General features: G+C 39.3%; 1 protein-coding gene and 1 pseudogene across 1 annotated transcript in view; both read right to left on the bottom strand.

Annotated features, from left to right (window-relative positions):
• PTPRM (protein tyrosine phosphatase receptor type M) overlaps positions 1–21999 on the bottom strand; it is a 777319-nt gene that overhangs the window by 389391 nt on the left and 365929 nt on the right. Inside the window, exons 6-7 of the mRNA XM_036100805.2 lie at positions 11695–11869; positions 6286–6579 (exon numbers count right to left, since the gene is read on the bottom strand). Coding sequence (XP_035956698.2) covers positions 6286–6579; positions 11695–11869 — 469 coding nt within the window. The remainder of the gene's footprint in view (positions 1–6285; positions 6580–11694; positions 11870–21999) is intronic.
• Positions 13246–13308, bottom strand: LOC118541295 (U4 spliceosomal RNA; annotated as a pseudogene).

The raw sequence follows: 21999 nt of genomic DNA, 5'->3' as shown, positions 1-21999 counted from the left end.
GAGGGTGCTACTATATAAAGCCACTAAAGACATCCTCAGTGTGTGTGAGGAAAGACTATATGATACTCTCTAGCCCTGTAGTCAGCAGAGCATTCCCATGGTCAGGGCTGTTGATCCCTTGCTCACGTATGCAGGTGTTTCATCAAAGCCCATGGCCAGGACACAAGGGAGCAAAGAGACACCAATATATTTGTTCTCTTGCAACAGTTCGACTGCCGCCACAAAGGAGAGGAGATACATGAAAACACACCATACTGGGTTGGACACAAACTCAATCCCTCCCAGACCACAGGGCATCAGAAGGTGCAGAGACTCAAAGCAGATGAGAAATATGTCCCACGGCTCATGTCACTGAAGGTACCCAGATAAGATAGCTATAATTGCATGTTATCAAAGCAACTGAGTTCAACAAAAATAAATTTTAATGTAACATGTATTCAAAGTTTCTATTACAATTACGTAAAAGGTTATAATGAGGGATCTATAGAATATACACTTCTATGCAAATAGGTATAAAAATGTACCCACTTTATTAGTTTAAGAGAACGGTACATTATAAAGAGCACTCTAATTTCTTGTATCACTCTTTATTCAATGGTTGACTGGACGGCTGTACCATTCTGACATAGTACTTCCTGGGTACTTATTTGTACTTGACTCTCTGAAAGCAGAGCAGTACTACCTGCTTTAGTAGGCAAGACTTCCATGAGTCATAAAGGTGAAGCATTTTTTAATACATTAAGCATTATTAATTTCATTGGGAGCCCAAGTTGGTGCTTAAACTCTCAAAATGGTTTACAAAGAATCACATAAATGAAGTATTCACAATACAATTATTGGAGTAATTAAAAAGGTACAATCACACATGCTATAATATGAATGAATCTTAAGGACATAATGCTAATGGAATGAGCCAGTAACGAAAGGGCAGATTTTACATGGTGCCATTTATATGAGGTAATTTGAGTAGTTAAATTCATAGAGACAGAAAGTAGAATGGTAGTTGGCAGGGCCTGCAGAAGCGGGGAAGGGGGATCTGTATGGCTAGAGAGTTTCAGTTTTGCAAAATAAATTAGTTCTAGAGATTGAATGCACTCAACATTATTGAACTGTACACTTAGGAATGATTAAGATGGTAAATTTTATGTTATATGATTTTACCACAATTAAAAATAAGAGATAACCTAATAAAAAAATCTCCTGCTTCTCTCCATTCTCTCTCTCTCTTTCTGTATAGCATTTATCATAGTATATATGCATGTGTGTGTGTGTGTGTATATATACATATATATATTTTTTAAATTGACTGCACACTTCCTCCCTCAATAGATAACCCTAATGGTGGATCTTGTCCTGTTGCTCTCCCCTCAGAGGCAAGAACAGTGCCTTGGAAATATGAGTGTTCAATAAATATCTCATGAGTAAATTTTTTTAAAGGTATAATCTTTCTTTTTTTTTTTTTCCCAGATTTTTAGTTATATTAATTCTAAAGAACACATTTCAGTTCAGCTTTTTTTTCTTTTCACTCTCACCAAACTTAATTGTTAGGTCATTTGTTTATCACCATCCTTTTAACTCCTGGGGCCAGTTGTTAGCAAGTCACTTAGACACAGTTAAACAATAACTAGTATACATAAAAAGCAATATCCCAAAATAAAACGCATAAAAAGTCTACTGTGAAAATTAATCTAACAGCATCTCCCATTTCTCTTTTTTAAGTAGCTACCACTTAATGGCTTTTGATACATAGCTGCACATAATTATAAGAATATAAGATTGAATAGAAAACACAAACTAAATTATATTTTGCTTAAGTGGATACTGAAGTAATTTCAACCCTCTGAGGTTACCCGACTATACCTGAACTGCAAAATTGGAAAAATACCTGAATATGTGTATAAATCTTGAAACTAGCTCCTTACTATAATCATTTTTTTAATACTCCATGTAGGCAGAACATATTATCACTTGTAAAATCCCGTTGTAGATAATATCTAACCTGATCTTCACAAACACCTGTGATACAGCAAGGCAGGTGTCACTGCCCTTATTTAAAGATAAGGAGACGGAACCAGAGAAGCTAAGTGATTTGATCAAGGTCACATGCAGAGTGCCTGTTCATATATTTGAAAATAATTTTCAGAAACATAAGAAGGAAGAGCTCGGGAAGTGTGTTACCATACAATTCTTGAAAGAAATCTGACCAGGTAATGAGATTGTGTCTACTAGCCACACATGAAAATCAATTCCATTGCCCAGAGAAGGACAATAAATACTGATCTTGCCATTTTAATGCAAGAAGCAAAATCCATTTTCATGGGTGTCACCAAAACACGATAGGACAGGTCTCACTGGTACAACACAGAAATGGAAATGGAGAGCTTGTCCAAAAGAAACAGATTTAATAGAAGAAATGAGAGAACGATGTGTCATGAATGCAGTACTCCACTGCAGAGAATTCTATGAGCCCGTAATATAAAACTGGTTCTCAGACTTTCAATTCACTGGGTAAGTAATATTTGTAACACATCTAGGGCAATCAGGTTGCTAACATCCAATTATTTTGATTGAAAATGTTAAAAGATTTTAAAAAAATGGCAGTTAACTTTTACTGACCATTTGCTATATGTCAGGTTCTGTTCTAGGCACCTTACACACATTGGCTCATTAAGGCTTCATGGCCACACCAGGAGATATATATTTTTATCATCAGCCCTGTTTTATAGATAAGGCAACAGAAGCCAAGAGAAGGTCACCTACACAGGGTCCCATGTCTAGCTCCGGGCAGAGCCGGAATTCAATCCCTGGCAGCAGGGCCCCAGAGCCCATGTTCTCAATTGCTGACTCGGGTTCTAGTACCCTCGAGCACCATCATTGCATAAAAAGGATACTCTAACACAGAAAAAGCAGGCAGGGTATCTCAAAATAAGAGTCATTTCTTCAAATTTAATCTATTTAGCAGTATTAAAAACTCACTATACCCCCTCCTTTTGCTCAGGCTTCTGTAAACGTCATCATAGACCTCCGTCCACGGGTCTGCAGAGCAGGACTGGAGAAGCACGTGAATGGAGTTTCCGGACAAGGATAATATAAAAGTGAAAGTCAAAGACTTTAAGGGTAGAAACACATGATGGATCATCTCTTTAGAAAGGGAACAACACATGAATCACAGAATCTTCATGTCGAAGACGTCTGCAGGGTCAACCAGTTCAATCCTTTTCTGAATACAGAAATCACCTTCTACAATGTCAGGTTCTGCTTGAATGGGTCAGCCATTGGAAACTCACTACTCATGATTCGGTTCTTGTCAAATTTGTGCAGACCCTCTGTTCTTCTCCATCACCTTTCTAAATTCTTTCCATCACTCCTCATTGGTGGAGCAAGGTTCCAGAACCTTTCCTAACCTGGGTGCTATCCCTAGAGCATAGTCCATTTTGTGCTCTCTTTCATAAAATGCAGGGAGCAGAAATAGGTGTGATAATTATAGGGAGGCTAATTAGCACTGGTACAATAAGACTATCACCTCCTCCAACATGGGTGTTTGGCTTTCTTTCAGCAACCTAAGATTATAGTAGGCTGTGTGTGTGTGTATGTGGTGGGGGGATGGTAGTAAGGAAATAATAGTACAGAGTGATATGGATCATACTGTAGATTCATATGCATTTAAGCCAAATTCTCAATCTCTTTTATATATGCTGCTGCTAAATTTTATTACTCTAATTCCACAGTAGTACTGTTGGGTTTTAAACCATACAAGATGAATGTGCAATTATTCCTACTACCTATCACCCTATTAGAGTCATCCACTGTTCAAGCCTGGCCAAGGACAATTTCTATCTACTTTGCATACTGCTCAGAGGCCCTCTCAGCTTATAGGCTCCATGACTTGCTCTCTGTGAGCCCCAAATGTTCACAAACCATCCGAGTGACAGTCGGGGACCATCCCTCATTTTTTAGTCTCTAGTCTGCCGCACCTGTGTCCTTCCATGTACCTCAGTCCTGCCTTCCACCATGTCCCACTGCTCACTGGCCATGGCCACCAGTCTTACCTTCACATTTTTTTAAAAGCCTCAGTTCAAGGAAGGGTGAAACTATTTTTTTCATACAGTAAAGAGAAATTTGACTTCACTTTCCTCACCCACTTCAATGTCTCCCCCCTCTTATTTCTAGCTCTGACTCTCCAACCTAACATACTCCTATTTCCTAAGATTGACTATTTCAACCATGTTCAAGGTCCGTGCAGGACACTCCAGGAGTTGTGTCAACCTCGGGTTCCTGAAAACTGAAAAAGCATGCTTTGTCATTAGGCTTCCTTGCTTACATGAGGTTGAATACTTTTGAAGACATAGTGTTGGCATGCAAATATCAATTCAAAATTGGTTTTAATTTCTTTAAAATGACTGACAATCTGTAATGAAAGGTATGGTGTCTCTTTGAGAGTTATATATGTACACATCAGGCAGCAATAAAAAAAATCCAAGCATTATATTCAGGGGAAATGTATGTAACAGTTGTGCCAGTAGCTGAAATGTACAGGCAGAAAATCAAGAGACAAGACAAAATCTGTAAGGGAGAACAGGACTGGAAACATTAAGTAGGCAGGGTTGTTAGTGACAAGAATGAAACAGATGGCTCCTCTCTCCAGTCTAAACAATGGAATTCTAACCCTTTTTTGGACAGAAAGGGAGACTATATATTGCCATGCCCAAAATAGGATTCCTTAAAATCACATTGAAGTGAAATCGCACTGAACGTACTGCTCACAGAGCATGCCTGGAGGACAGAAGGTCCCGTGGGCTTCCGTGTACCCCCCGTAATAAGGGGGTGTCTGTATCTGCCCAGGAGCCTTCACAAGGCAGTTATCAAATCAATAACAGGTTCGGAAGCAAGGCCTCTACTGTGAAATGATATATCTGGTGTTATACATCGCTACTGTTTGCCCTGCAACAGATGATAGGATCATATATACAAGAAATATAAGAAATTATTTCATAAAAAAGGGCAGTTTTATTCAACTAAAAAGAGAGAGGAGATGGCCGTTGTTTGGAGACATGAGGAAGAGAAAGCATTTTCAAACTCCTTTCTCCTTGGACCTGCCAGCCCGGGCTGTGTGAAGGGCCAGTCCAGAGCTGCAGTTTATTCCAGAGACCCCACAGCTGGCAGTAGATCTGGGAAAGAGATGCAGGGTTGGCTAGAACCAGCCCATCATGCATCCCCAGAAGGTGGCTGTCCCCTTTTCTAATGAAATTCAACAACAACAACAACAACAACACAAGAACAGAATTCGCCTATAAGTTTGAACTTGTGGAAGCAGTATACTTCATATTATAAAGAAAAAGTGGAACATCTACAAGCTGTTCAGGTTTCATCATTTCTCCTACCAGCCAGGGGCAGACTGTGCTCTGAGAACTCTCAAAACTTAAAAAAAAGAAATGACACATACGGTGTCTACTTACGTAAAGCTATCTGAAGAATCAATTAATTCCCTAAAAATTTACTGAATTGCCTCACCTCAGCCCACCATCCAATACAGGGATTCTTCATGTAACTGAGGAAAGAATGCTTCAGTGTCCCAATATATTATCTCTCTACTTCCCTAGCCAAAAATAGCCATACAAAAACAGCACTATCACCTCTCATGGGAGCTTGCTTCAGGTTTTGATTTTTATAAGATGCTACATTTCTCCCTCCATCAACCCTACTTTATTTAAGCTGTGGACCAGGTTCAGCACAGTCAATTAGGACTTTATAATCTCAACTTGAAGACTGCATGCAGCCCACAAATCACCCTGGCTTATTTTACAAATGGGCCCTGTGTCTTTGGCAAGCAGTCCCTCCATTAAATACCCATCAATAAAAACAGCTTTAAGGCTATCTCTAAGATGGAATCTATTATTCCAAAGCCCCTCCAGGCTAAAAGCACATTAACGGTGAACGTAAAACAAGGGGGCCAGGGTGAGAGGATCTGACCTATGCGCAGACATCATGAAAGGAGACAGTTTCTGTCAACTGTAGGGAGAACTCCTATATGAACTAGATGATACCCACAGGAAAGTGTAAATAAAAATAAGAAAAAAGGAGGTGGAGGTCTCCCAAAGATACCAAGCCTCGAGGTCCCAAAGTCCACAGGCTGTTGGGCTACCATTCAGAGGTGAAGGGAATATCCGTTCCCACAGAGGATACTGACAGAGCTGGGGGAAGCAAATGAACCACCCGATAAACACGATGCTGCAGGTCAATGCCCAGAAAGATGCTAAGGACTCATCCCAGGTGCCCCTTACTCACCGGCACACTTTGTTCTGGTTCTGAGGGCTGGCCCAGGAGACCCAGTGCCACCTTCCCCCGGCCTGGTGAGCAGCACACTGATCTCATACTCCGTATCTGGGTCGAGGTGCCCAATTTTGTAACTCGTGGAGTCCACTGGCTGTCGGTCATTCCAGCTCCCACTTGCTGTGCAGTACTCCACCTCTCGGGCGACAATGGGCCCATCCCCATTGATGGAGTTGGCGTTGAGTTGAATCCAAAGGTAGGTTGCCCCCACGGAGGCAAGCTGAGGTGGAGCAATGGGAACGGGGGGCTCTGGAAGGCAAGTCAGAGAGCCATCTTTCAGACACCTTGCTCTTCCGTTTTAAACCAGCTAAATGTACATCAATTATTAAAATATAGAAGGCGTGAACATGTCAGGAATGAAGGGATGGGAATGGTTCTGTTTAGGTTATTACGAAAAAGCATACTGGTAAAGCCTTTCACAATGTTCAAATCTGTGAAATAAACCATCTTTAAAACCTAAGCTTGATCAAGTAGGGATACTCTCAGTTTGTTTTAGGACACAACTCATTTTTCTCAGGCTCAAAGGATTTTTCCCCCACTAAAAGTAACTTGCTGAAGCTCTCTTGATGGTAGTACTTAAGCTCCAGGAGGCACTCTATTGCCAACTTCCTTATTGAGAATGTCTTCGAAATCATCAAAGGTGCTAGTTACCTATCTTATTAAATTCAGTTTCCTTATATTCATTATTCCACAGATATCATCAATTTTAAAACATGGCCAAAATTATAGTTTCTCTCAGCATAAATGCATTTCCAGGATGACTTGTTGCCCAAAAAACCCATCACAGTGGACTCATTCAGCCGCAGGAGAAGCGAGACATCTGGATAACACAGCCCACCACAGCTGCTGTTCAAGGAGCCTCCCGGAATGAGTCTTATGAAAGCAGCAGGTAGAAAGAAAACTCTAACGCAAAGTGCAAGCCATGCCCAGCTTGGTAAAATTCTAAGCAATCAATAGCAAATACTCTTTAAACCCAAGAAAGTCTCTTTCATTGTTTAAAACCTGAGACGGACTCTTTCTACATCATTGTCTGAGAATGGAGAAATAGGCAATCTTGTTTTAAATAGTATTCCCAGTCTGTCAGTGAGGTGTTGGTTGAATGGCTTGCTGGGCACCAAGTGAAGGCATCCTATATTGTCCAGTGTTACTGTACATCATACTGGGAAAGGAGATAACTGTATAAAATAGCATATTTCTAGCTTCGTGAATCTCCATCAGAGAAAAAAAAAGTAAGATCTAGTGATTTTCTTTTTTTTTTTAGTTTTAGAGGTAGACTTTAGTGACTCATCAGTTGCATATAGAACTCAGTGCTCATTCCATCAAGTGCCCTCCTTAGTGCTCATCATCCAGTTACCCCCCCACCTCCCCTCCTGCAACCCTCAGTTTGTTCCCTAGAGTTCAGCATCCCTTATGGTTTGGCTCCCTCTCTGATTTTTTTTTTTTTTTTTCAAGCATGTTTCCGCAGGTGGTTTGTGTCTCTTTGGGCTGTGTGTATGTGTTTCAACTCCTCAGTTAGCACATCTGAATGCACAAAAAATAGAGCCTGCTATGTTCCATTTGCTGGTATATGCTGGCTTGCATGCTGCAAATTCTGTCAGCTCCACAGCAGACACAGCCAACTAATCACGGTCCTGTTTCCTGCTGAAAGGGATCTCACTGCAGCTAAGACCATCTGACCTTGGCCCTTGACATGATACCTGGTGGGTCCCTAGACTAAGATACCAATAACAGTAGTTCTCCTTGTTGGGTAGGGGTGTCTTTGTTCTTTTTCTGTATTCAGGGTACAGTGAATCTTACTGACTTTCAAAAATAGCTGGGAAATCTCATTAGACTGAGTCAAAATAGACACTAAAGGATGAATTGTATTTGAAAGACTACAAAATTCATGTAGACTTACTAAAAATACTGCTCCTATTGTTTATAAACTACAACTTTGTGCTAGCTCCTCATTTCTTTAAACAGTTCTTACTCAACTCATCATGATTTAACATCAATTTATATCATTAGGTGATTCCTTGAACCGAGACATGAAATGGGCCTTTTATAGTATATCCCAAGGCAGTTATGTAGCCAGGCTGAAAGGGCAGTTAATTACTCTGAAGTTGCAAATGCTAGCAAGGGTTGCTGAACTGCCATTCAAAATACAACTCGGGCAAGGCCACGAAGGTTAGTGAGCACACCAATTCATTTAGGATATTGTTACTAGTATCCTAAAATGGACATGACTTTAATGCTTGCTTGACCTGAGAATATTTTCTCCATTAATTCCCCATGAAGAAAAGTATCAAATATGTGAAATCAAATGAAAGATTCCACTGGAACCTGGAACAATTGTACTAGACATTCCAAGGGACTTTTGGGTTGCTGGAAGAATCCGTACAAGTCAATATTTAAATTTTGAATAATTTTTCCCAAAGTGAAGGAAGGAAGAAAGGAAGAAAGGAAGAAAGGAATTCCACCTATACTAAGTGACAGAAGGCAATTTAAAATATATGATTCAAGCCCACTTATACCTGGACTTTTTGCAGTACTGTAAATGTATTCTCTCTTCCTCATGATTTTCTTAATAACACTTTCTTTTCTTTAGGTTACTGCAAGAATACAGTATATAATATGTATATAAAATTTGTGTTAATCGACTGCTTATGTTATCGGTAAGGGTTCCGGTCAACAATAGGTTATTAGTTAAGTTTCTGAGGAGCCAAAAGCTGTATGTGGATTTTCAACCATGCAGGGGTTGGTGCCTCTAACTCTTGTGCTGTTCAAGGGTCAATTGTAATTCTAAACCAAGCCAGCAATGAAAGAATTTATACACATACAGATACGTAAACATATATCTAATGATAAACATATGTGAATGCCTAATACATATCTCATATAATTAAATGATATTGATATACATGCATATATATACAAATTGTGGAGATTCTATGAAATATTTTTTATGTCCCAGATTATCAAAAGCAGTGGGAGACATGAATAAGATAGGAATGACAGTTAATAAATGACGTGGGTTTCATTTGGAGGGCTGGCACCAAATCAGTATGTGACCTTAAGAGAATTACAAACTCTATAGACTTTAGTTTTTCCCATTTTCCGAAGATCAACACTTCAAATACTACATGCATAAAAAAAGAGTTAAATTATATACAAGTGGCCTCAAAAGTGTCACTGCATATTTTAAAGTAATTATCTCAAGGTAATACTTTATTAAGTATAACTTGCTAGTAGAATTCAGCATATTATCTCATTTTTAAATATAAAATATATGAAAAATATGGCTATAAAATTATAAATGGAGGAAAAGTCAAATTTCAGATTTGAGCCGCAACTGTAAGCTGGCTGTCCTGGGTTTGGTCATGTGCAGAGATGAAAAGAGATGCCTGGACATTTTTATCACAATGAGCCAAGCAACCACTATGCCATCCTAAGACAGGAAAATGTGCTGCATAAATGTGAATAACAACCCATTCATTCTTTGTGCTCACGTTTGCTCTGGAAGACTAGAAATTTATGATTTACTTACACCACCCAGCAAATGAACTTTTCCACAGAGGCCATTTTTAGCAAGGTTACGAGATTTACATTATACTGATAATGAAGCATGATGCCTTAAGAACAGGGCTGGTCACAGTGAAACGCTGTAGCAACTATCAATCAGAAAATGGAATACAATCACAAGAACTGAGCCAAGAGGAACATTAAGTACTAATAATGATAATAAAGAACTCAGCCATGGAACACTGAGGCTGCTGCTTTACTGGATTTGTTGGCAAACGGTGTCCATTTTCTACACGGTGACTCCTCGCTTCTCAGAGAACCTCCTGCAGAGTAGGGTGTGCATTACTGTGAAGAGTTAGTTTTCTTATGGCTATTAAACCTAAATTCCTAAACTCAAGTCCTAGTCAGACCAGCTAAAGTTTCACCACAAACCAAAATTCCTAAGAATATGCTGTGGCAAAATTTATTAGCGGGGTAGATATTTCAATGTGCACAATGTCAGTCATTGCTGCAAATTAATACTGCATGGGGCAGGCTCACCAACAAACATTTCTCTCATAAGCCAGGAGTGACTAATATTGGCAGCAGGGATTTCACAACAGAAGCATATGCCAAAATCACCTATAGATTTTATAACAGAGGCCATGTCCCCAGAGATTTTCATTTAATATGGGTATGGTGGGGGGAGGGAAGAATAGCTGGGCAGGCATTTATGTTTTAAATTTGGAAAGAGGGCAGTGACAAGCATTTCTAAATGAAGCTCACTGATGTACAGGAGCAGAGGGTTACAATCACCTCGCTCCCCGCCACCTCCGCCCCATCATGGCCCTAACAGGAGCTGGCTGCTTACTATGTATACTGTTCTAAGTGCCTTTCATATACTTTTTGCACTTGACCTTCTTGATCACCCTATGGTGTAGGTGACATTATTAATGTCTATTTTATACTTTATACCCTGGCCCATGCCCACATAGCTAGTTCTGGGGTTTGAATCCCACGGTCTTTAGAACTGCGTGCACAGAGAAATTTGCTGATACGAGGAAGAACCCATCCAAAAGATATCAGCTTTATGTTTTATATTTAACAAATGCAGGGGAAAAAAAATTCATCAACAGGCATCATTCTGTTCTCCTAGGAGAAAACAGCAATGGCCTGCCACAAATTACCTAAAAATGCCTCACTTTACATCTAGAAGTCCAAATTATTCTGTCTGGGACCAAGAATTGCCCTAGCAGTTTAATACCATAAACTCCTCAGCCCACAAAAAAAGCATTAGACCAGCAATGGAAACTTATTTTCCCTCTTTTTCTTTCCCTCATACCCCACCTCCCTGAATATAATGACTCAATTTTTCAGTCATGCAAAATATAGTAATGGAACCTAACTGCGACATTATGAGTGTTAACTCAGTATTATCAATATGGCTTGTGTGATATGACTGAGCATTTTTATACTGGCATTGCTTCATTTTATTAACCACCCTGCTATCATAAACACCCTGGCTGGTGAATATTTGCATTTTAAGTGATTTTCTATCAGTAAAAAAAAAAAAAAAAAATGCATTCCTTAAAAAAATTTATAGGTTGTAATCTCTGTATACAGAGTTGGCAGAAGAACTTGCTAAGAGCACATTCAGTGCTTTTGTATGCAACTAAACCAACATAAATAAAATACATTTGTCAAAAATATTGCTCACATGCAAAATTTGTACTTAAAATGCAATCCATCAATATAGCCTGTCACCAAGCTCCTGTTTGGAGACAGACAAGGATAAGTTTGAGCGTTAAACAAATAATGAACTCACAACCATCTGACATGTCTATTTTAATAGACTATTGAGGGGTATAAAAATGCGTTAAATACCTTTAACTACCAATTCTGCATAGTTTGATATTCCAACACCTCCTTCGGTGCGAATCATGCAGCGGTACTTCCCAGCATCTCGTTTTGTTGTGTTCATGACATTAAAGGAAGCTATGAATCTCCGGGAACTAGTCACCTTTATTTCCTTGAGAGGAGCATCGCGCACATCAATGCCCTGTATAAATGGGGGTGGGGGACAAAAAGAGACAATATCAGCTGTCATATTGGACCGGTAAGACACCTGATGGCTATTATCCATGTTTTTTCCATGTGGATCTGGGTTCCTTTGTTTATTACCCAGGGGCTCTAGTTCTAGGGGAACAGCTGGCCAGGAAACTTAAATTCTGCCATGATCAACACTTTCAAGATTGAGGGATGCAAAATTATGTGTGCAGAAATGTCTTGCTTTTGTCCTTTAAGATATTAATTATGTTAAGTGAGCTCACCGGGAGTAGAAAAATGCATATGGAAAAATTCTTTATTTGATTCCCAAACGATCACCATTTGGTATTTTCATACCACTTTGTCTTATGTTTTTATGCTTGGCTAGGAAACAAAACTGATTCATACACTACCCTACTGCCAACCTCATTTTATCTATGAACAAATAAATAATTTATTAAAAATTACATTAAAGACATAAGTAGGTATTAACATATTCCTTACTGAATAGGTCTGATGGACTATTCTAAGCTTTACGATGTTCTTCCAGGATACAAAAACCAAGTAGATGCTCAATATTACTTGAGTGTGAAATGCTACAAGAGAAGTTTCTCCCCATCCCAGAGTTTCAAAACCACATAAAGCAGGTTCCCTCCGTGTAGCACCTTTGTCTTACACCATCCTTAACACATGAAGTACGTCTTTAGTTATGTGGCCTTAGAACTCCATTCTATGCTTCCTATAATTTAGAGTCTCATAAGAAAGCTACAGATTTAGTTCTTAATAGCTGTTTACAATTCCCAGGAAAGAGGCTATCTTTAATATGTCATTTGCAAGCACTGAGTAGAAAACAATGGGCACAGACCTTACAGCTAACGCATGATGCCAAGCACTCTGTCCATTTGTTCACTCAGAATCCATTCTGCCAACCAGGTGCTATCAACTGTGTTAAGACACTAGGCTCACAGTGGGGAATGACGGAAGAGTAGTTATGGTGCCCACAGCACTTTAGTTAGTGGGAAGTATAGGCCGGAAATATAGAATCACAAGTGATGGCCAGTGTGGTGAAGGGACAGATCAGATGGCTGGCAGAAATCATCATCTTTAGATATGGTGGCTGTGGGAGGCCAGTTTGAGGAAGTGAGCTGAGATCTGAAAGGCAAGGAGGAGCTAACCAGGAAAAGGGAGAGGGTGCGAGAGAAGGGGCATTCTGTCTAGTCTGAGGAAACCAGGCAGGAAGCCCGAGATGGTTAGAGAGAACAGAAAGCTTTGGATGAAATGAAGGCAGCTCGTGGAACCAGGGAGGTAAGGAAGTACCTACGCATTCCGGGACTTGCAGGCAATATTAAAGTGTTTTTATGTATGAGTATGAAAATGCTAAGCTACACATAATAGCAATAATCGCGCCTCGGATAAACCTCATTGGCTACGATACTGCCACTGTGCAAAGCTAAGCTACACATAATAAAACTCATCTATATTACTCGGTGATTTATATTATGCAAAGTCGTTTAAAAGCTTTTATCCATGATTTTTTTTCTTTGCAGTATGCCCTAACGGGCATAGGTTTCAAGTTAAACTGACCAGGGTGCCAAAGCTAACTTCAAAGTGATTTACCTTCCTAGAGCCTCCCTTCCCTCATCTGCAACAAGATGATATGACTCACTTGCAGGGCAGTTGTGAGAATTTAAAGATATATACAAAGACACTGGCTTACTGACTGGCACCACACATCCCCACCCAAATTCCGGACCAGCTGAGTGATGAAGTCAAGGAGAAAGGCGGACAGGCTGTCAAAGTACCACTTTTATTACCTGTGAACCTGGTATTACAGAATATGGCTGAGGTGCAGTAACAATGGGCTTGCTAACACTGAAGCACAGAATTAAACAGACTCACCCACCCGGCCACAGGCCATCTTAGAAAAGCACAAAGGCCTCCCACATGTTGGGTGCTGCTGTAAAACTCACAGGATGGAAGAACAGGGCTCCTATAGGGGGTTAGCTCCCAAAGAAGGGGCTGGGCTGTGCATGCTCCCAGCTTCCTTCCCAGGCAGCTCCCGCTTGGGCAGAGAAAAGGCATCAGAGTGCTGCACTGGTACAGTTCCTGCCACAGGGAAGGAAACATCAGGAGTGGGGAAGAAGAGTTCCACCAACATCACCTTCAGTGTTATCTGTCACAGCGGCTTTGTTAATAGCTTAAGAAGTTATAAATCAGAGCATGAAGTTCCATAGATAACTTCCATGTCTTATGTCTGTCCTGGTTTTTACTAAATCCCCCAAATTTGGTCTGACAGAGCACACCAAGGACTTAGGAAAGTGAAACAAAATAGAATCAGTCTGGCATCATTAATTAATTCAACGGGGGACAGCATTCCTCTCTGTAGTCCACACATTCAGTCTCCCATCCTTTCTCACAAATAAATAAACAATCCAATTCTACCTCTAGGAGTAACCTCAGATCTACTAACGCTATAAAATGCAGTCTGTCTTTTTCCAAACTAAAAACAAAACAAATCTAATCTCCAAGTTTGAAAAAAAATTAAGCCCTAAAGAAAGGCAGATTTCATATCTGTAAGTATTTGTTTTATTAATAACAGCAACAAAAAAAGGCTACCTACTTATTTATTTACTCACTTGTGGCATGAATCCTGTAAGAATATGCTTCTATAGTAATCCCATAGTATCTTACCTGCTAGAATTCGCCTACTTCAAAAGAATGTTCATTCAAAAGAATTTGGAAGTATGCGGTTATTGATCACTCAAAACAATTCAAGGCTGCAGTGAGGGCTCTCAAGTTTGAGAAAACCTCTGTTTTGGATTTATACATATGTTGAGAGGAGTATTACTTCATAGTTGATGTCTCCATGCCACAGATTTATTCTTTAAAATAAACAGCTTCAAGCTAACAACTCTACAGGACTCCAGTACATCAACTCTCAGGGCTGGGGCTTTCTTTTTGAATCCCATGTACTGAGTCACACAGAAAGTTAGATTCAGTTTCTTCAAGAAAAGTAGTGCATACGAAAGAGAAACCAAGTGCTAACGAATGATCATTTTAGCTTAGGACCCATACCAAATCATAGATCTTGAACGTTCAAGTCTGCAGGTCATTTTGTATTAAATCATTCAAAGGTATGTGGATCCAAGCATTCATTTAATGAACACTTTGTAAAAATCTCTTATGAGGCAGACACTGTATCATATACAGGGAGAATGGAGTTAAAAGAACAATCCTTTACCTAACTGAACTTAAAGTCTGGTGAGGAAAAACAGCCAAGTAAGGCAGTGATTATAGTACAAAGCAATAAACTGCATAACACAGCAAGCCCAGGAAAAGGGGACCACACTGGAGAAGGGTGTGAGGGTTGGGCTGGCTTTCTAGAAAGCACTACTTGAGGCCAGGCTGGAGGATGCACAGGAGTTTCTCAGACAGGGAAGGAGGAGAAATGGAGCCCAGTGAGTGAGAAGACCTTTGCAAAAGTCAAGAGCCAAGACAGCATGGAACGATACAGGAAATACAACTGATTCCATGCAGCTAGAACGAAGCGCGTCTGGATAGGCAGGTGATGAGGCTAGAAGGATAATCACAATATGGCATATTGGGGATTATAGTTTATCTTGATGCCAGGAATGGACGGATTTTAGGTAAAGGGGTGACATGAACATATCTATGGGTACAGTAACAGACTGAAGGAAAAAATGTGGGATCCCAACTGATGTCAAGGGAAATTGGTAATTTTTTTTTAAGAAATCAACAAGTGACACAAAGAGGGATGAGAGAGAGGGAGGAGAGGATTCTAAAAATATTTAGGATTCTAAAGATATTTAGGAATTAAAATGGATAAAAAGTGTATTATACTGCAGTAACACCCTCCTTTTGTAGCAGACTAGAATGTCTTCAAGTTAAGAAACAGATCTTATTCATTTGGTGTACATGGGTGCACAAGAAATAAAACTCAATAAATATTTGCTGACTCTAAAAATCATAGGCCTGCAGAAAAAATGTTCCATAGGTAGAACAGAAATATGAAGTTGCTAAATTAATAGATTTATACTCCAGGTCCTAAAACTGGATAATTAGCCTTTACTTACAAGGGAGACCAATACGGAAAATAAAGATATTTTAGAGATTCTGCATGTCCCTCATTCAGCAACACTGCCCACTCATCATGATTGGGGTAGGCAGAAAAACAGTCCTCAGAGATGTCTACTGCCTAGTTCCCAGAACTTGTGAATATACTCCTTATGCATAGCAAAAGGAAGTTTGCAGATGTGATTAAAATAAGAATCTGGAGATGAGACAATTATCCAGTATCCCTGAATACTAAATTATCCAGATGGGCCCAATGTAATTACAAGGTAGGAGGAAGGTAGGAGGGTCAAATGCAGAAGAAGGAAATGTGACCACAGAACCAAAGGCTGGAATGATGTGGGTTTTAAAATGGAGGAAGGGATCATGAGCCAAGAAATGAAGCAGGTCTCTAACAAGCTACAAAAGGTAAGGAACAGATTCTCCCCTACACCTTCCAGGAGGGACCAGCCTTGCCATCACCTTATATGAGGACTTCTGACCTCTAAAACTACAAGATAATAAAGCCATTACGTCTTTGGTAATTTGTTAAAGAAGCAATAGGACACTAATACAGAGACCATCAGGATAACGAAAAAGTCTATGGTTTTTCAAAGATATACAGTAGTCCTGAATCCTGATTTGTCAGAGCTACAAGCAAATCTTTAAGACAGGTTTAGGTCTTAAGGGCTAGCAAAAGTTCTATTCACAGGTCATGACTGTAGACAAAAGAAAAGAACAAAGTTGAAAGACTCAAACCTCTCAACTTCAAAACTTGCTACAAAGCTACAGTAATCAAAAGTACAGTGTGGCACTAGCATAAGGACAGACACAGACCAATGGAATCGAGTAGATAGCCCAGAAACAAACCCTTACATACATGGTCAATGGATTTTCGACAAGGGTGCCCAGACCACTCAATGGGGAAATAACAATCTTTTCAGCAATTGGTGTTGGGAAAAATGGATATCCAGGCAAAAGAATAAAGTTGGACCCTTATCTTTCACTGCATACAAAAATTAACTCAAAATAGATCAAATATCTAAAATTAAGATCTAAAACTATAAGTACCTTAGAAGAAAAACACAGGAGAAAATCTTCATGATGTTAGATTCAGAACTGATTTCTTCAATGAAATACCAAAATCACAGGCAACAAAAGAAAAAAATAAACTAGACTATCAAAATTAAAAACTGTACATCAAAGGAGATTAAAACAATACAGAGTGGGAGAAATATTCACAAATCATATATCTGATAGGGATTAAGATCTTGAATATATAAAGAAGTCCTTCAACCAAAGCAACAACAAGAAACAAACAATCCAATTTAAAAATGGGCAAAGGATTTGTGACAACATGGATGGACCTAGAGGACATTACACTAAGTGAAATAAGTCAGACAGAAAAAGACAAATACCATACGATTGCACTCATATGTGGAATCTAAAAAACAAAACAATGAATAAACAAACAAACGGCAGAATCAGACGCTCAGACCCGTAAATACAGAGAACAAAATGACGCCTGTCAGAGGGAAGGAGGTAGGGAGAGGGGCAAAATGGGTGAAGGGGAGTGGGAGATACAGCCTTCCAGTTATGGAATGAGTAAGTCATGGGAATAAAGGGCACAGCATAGATAATACAGTCAATGATATTGGAATAGTGTTGGATGGTGACAGATGGTAGGTACACTTGTGAGCACAGCATAACGTATAGAGAAGTTGAATCACTATGTTGTACACCTGGAACTAATGTAACATGTGTCAACTATACTCTATTTTTTTTAAATGGGCAAAGAAATTAAAAAGACATTTCCCCCAAAAAAGATATACAGATGGCTGATGAGTATATGAAAAGATGCTCAACATCATTGGTCAATAGGGAAATGCATATCAAAACCACAGTGAAATACCACTTTACATCCAGCAGGATGGCTATCATCCAAAAAAAATTAAAAATTAAAAATAACAAGTTGCCAAAGATGTAGAGAAACGGGAACCCTGTGCATCGCTGGTGGGATTATAAAATGATGCAGGCATGGTGGAAAATAGTCTGGCAGGACCTCAAAAAGTTAAGCAGAATTATCATATTACTCAGTAATTCTACTCCTAGATATAGCCCAAAAGAATTGAAAATAGGTACTCAAACACATACTTATATGCCAATGTTCACAGCAGCATCATTCACAATAGCCAAAAGGTGGACAACAACCTAAATGTAAATTGATGGATGAATGGATAAACAAAAGGTGGCCTCTACAGGCAATGGATATCATTTAGCCTTAAAAAGGAAGGAAGTTCAGACACTTGCCACAACATGGATAAACCTTGACCACATTATGTTAGGTGAAATAAACTAGTCACTATGGACAACTATGGTATGATTCCACTTATATGAGGAATCTAGAATGAGCAAATTCATAGAGACAAAAAGTAGAATGAAGGTTACCAGGGGTGGTGAGAGAGGGAATGGGAGTTACTTCTTAATGGATTTTGTTTCAGGTAATAGAAAAGTTTTGGAATAAATAGTGGTAATGGTTACATAACATTGTGAATGTACTTAACCAGTGAATTGTGCTCTTGAACATGGTCAGGATGGTAAACTTCATGTTATGCATATTAAGTCATCACTCATTACTACAGATCAACAGCATAAACTCTAGCTTTTGCACCTTTATTTGAAGACTGCCCTAGAATAATCTGGAATGCAGGTTAAAAATGATAGCAAAAAATAGGTAAAATGTACTTGGTGAGTTGAATGGAGAATAGTAGGAGAGATGCAAAGCAGACCTGATATGTCCAAGCAGGGGCAGAAGAAGAAAGCAAGAGAGGAAGGCTTTATTCAGCTGGGTGGGGTGGAGCCAACACACAATCCAGATGGCAGAGCATCGTAGATGTCTACGAACCACCAGATACATCCGGCACAGGGCAGACCCACACAAAATATATTCTTAAGGACAATAAAAAGAGAAATGGATTTTTGAAATCTAATGTTTACTGTAGAAACTTTTTTTAAATATAAAAAATAAAAAATGTAGGTATTTAAAAAACTATACATAATCCAATTACTTAAAGATAAATATTGTAAATATTTTAAGGTATTTTAGTTTACTTTTTTCTAATGCATTATTTTCATTTAAATTAAATTTGAAATGGTGGTCGTATCTCTGTGATATCTACAGACTTTTTATACTTTTAGATGGTTCCAAAAACATGCTTTTTAATGTTTCCCATTTTATAGCTATAGCCATTATTTATGTGTATATTTCTTTATCACTATATATTGAAATTATTTACATGCTTCACTATTATAAATGATGTTAGGACAATCCCTATGCCTAAAATTGTTGGTTTAAAGGGAATGAAAAATTTTAAGGTTTTTTTTTATGGACAACATAAAAGACTTTAAAGAGAGTTAATTATTGGGGCGCCTGGGTGGCTCAGTTGGTTAAGCCACTGCCTTCAGTTCAGGTCATGATCCTGGTGTCCCAGGATCGAGCCCCGCATCGGGCTCCCTGCCCATCAAGGAGTCTGCTTCTCCTTCTGACCCTTCTCCCTCTCATGCTCTCTGTCTCTCATTCTCTTTCTCTCAAATAAATAAGTAAAATTAAAAAAAAAAAAGAGGGAGTTAATTATCTATTTATAAGAATTGTTTTTTAACAAGAGTTCAGATGGCTCCTAAAATCAAGTTGTTTTCCAACTCCTTTCAGATATTACAAAGAGATCAAATAGGACAGAGAATTGGCCTGAATCACTGATTTTTTTACAGTATTTCCAAAAAAGCGGGGGGAACCCCTCAGCTTATCTTGGGTAAAAGAGCAAATATACAGGAAAAAATTATATTTATTTTTGTGGTACTGCATGGCTTCCATAGTACAAATTCAGTTATTCTCCTACTAGATAGAAATTTAAAATTAAAATGCATCCCATTTTTAATATTTTCAAGAATGATAAATCCCTGTAATATTCTGAGATGCAGAATATAAGACTCTGGTCATTCACAGGCTTCTAGTCTGCCCAGCCCTCCTGGCATGTGTCCCATATTGCTCTCCTCTTGTCCACGGAGATGTCACAGGCGATGCTGCCTGGTGCCCTGCCAGCATCTGTAAACACTCCAACCTCCTCCTTTCTAACAACCCAAGAAATCGGATTTGACACTAACAAGGTGAAGAGTGAACTCTCTCCTCCTCTGTCCAGCCCCCGTTATCTGAGGACATCCTCTCATGTGTCCTCCATCTACCCAGTTGTGGATTGCTTCTTTGTGCATGTTATCAGTCACTGAGCTAATACAGAACCTAAAGTCACTGTTGGACCTGATGGGTTTTTTTCAGCTTCATAAGACAAGGATATTCCCATAAGACAAGGATATTCCTTGAAATTCACATCTTCAATATCAAGAAGTGGCTATTTCTAAAAATGGAATAGATAAACCAAACTAAATAAGATTAAGTATGCTTAAGATAATTTAACTGAAGAGCATGCAGCACTACTAACATGTATATTTAGAATTAGGGACGCATGGCAATATTTAAATATCTAGAAGATAAATCACTCAGGTTGATGCATATCATTTAAATTTGTGGCATCACCAGTAATTTTATACAGGCAGAAAAATCCCACTTTGAAAATGCAAGTATAACAGTTGCCTAAAGACTGGAGAACATTGAGGTGTACACAATGTGAACCAAATGAGCAGAGAACAAAATACAAAAGTCTAAACAAGGCAGGAGAACAACAGGAGAAAAAGGTGTGAAGACTGAAAGAATAAAAGAAAGAGGGAAAAGAGTCAAAGGAGAAAAGGGGGTAATTAGGTTGTCCCCCATTATCTGCTGGGAGTGTGTTCCAAGACCCCAGGCCTGAAACCACAGATAGTACTGAACCCTAAATATACTTTGTTTTCTTCTACACATACATACATACCTATAATAGAGTTTGATTTATAAATGAGGCACAGTAAGAGATTAACAACAATGACTAATAACACAGCACAATTATAGCAATATACTGTAGTAAAAGTTATGTGAATGTGGTCTCTCTCTCTAATACTGTGTTGTACTCACCCTTCTAGTAATGCTGTGAGATGAGAAATTGCCTACATGATGGGATGGAGGGAGGGCAGTGACTTGGGCATGTGACTCAGCATTAGGCTGCTATTGACCTGAGTATATGTCGGAAGGAGGACCATCTGCTTCGGGACTGTGGTTGGCCGCGGGTAACTGACACCGCGAATAAGGGAGGCCTGCTGTAGCACAATGACAGAAAGTCAAAAAGGAGTGGAGAGAAGTCGGGTGAGGCGACAGAAGAGAGAGGGAGCATGGCAGAGGAAGGGCTCAAAGATGGCAAGGACAGAGGCAGGCAGAGACACAGAGATGAGAGCAGACCAAAGGCCCAAACTTGAGAGAAAGTCATAACTCACAGGGAGGAAAGACCCACTTCTTGGACAATGTTGATTCATCTCCTTTGAAATTCTGACATTGATACTTTAATAATAGTCTCCTTGTTTCCTGAAGCTGAAAAAAACCCATCAGGTCCAACAGTGACATTAGGTTCTGTATTAGCTCAGTGACTGATAACATGCACAAAGAAGCAATCCACAACTGGGTTGATGGAGGACACATGAGAGGATGTCCTCAGATAACGGGGGCTGGACAGAGGAGGAGAGAGTTCACTCTTCACCTTGTTAGTGTCAAATCCGATTTCTTGGGTTGTTAGAAAGGAGGAGGTTGGAGTGTTTACAGATGCTGGCAGGGCACCAGGCAGCATCGCCTGTGACATCTCCGTGGACAAGAGGAGAGCAATATGGGACACATGCCAGGAGGGCTGGGCAGACTAGAAGCCTGTGAATGACCAGAGTCTATGGCTACTTGTCAGCATGGATGCTGAAGCATGTTTCTGAAGCCCTGGCAAAGGTTATGTCCTTGACTCCTCCAATATGTCTATTAATGTCGTTGACAGAGTCATAGTTGTGTTTGTCACATGTACAGGTGACAACTAACCTGGGATAAAAGAAAAAAAGATATTTGCAAAGCCTAACAATGAATTTAAATTAACAAGATAAATATCAATCAAGATA

Source organism: Halichoerus grypus, chromosome 13 (genome assembly GCF_964656455.1).
Source record: "Halichoerus grypus chromosome 13, mHalGry1.hap1.1, whole genome shotgun sequence".
NCBI lineage: Eukaryota > Metazoa > Chordata > Mammalia > Carnivora > Phocidae > Halichoerus > Halichoerus grypus.
The sequence above is the reverse complement of the archived record's forward strand: the minus strand, read 5'-3'. Positions and strand labels throughout refer to the sequence as shown.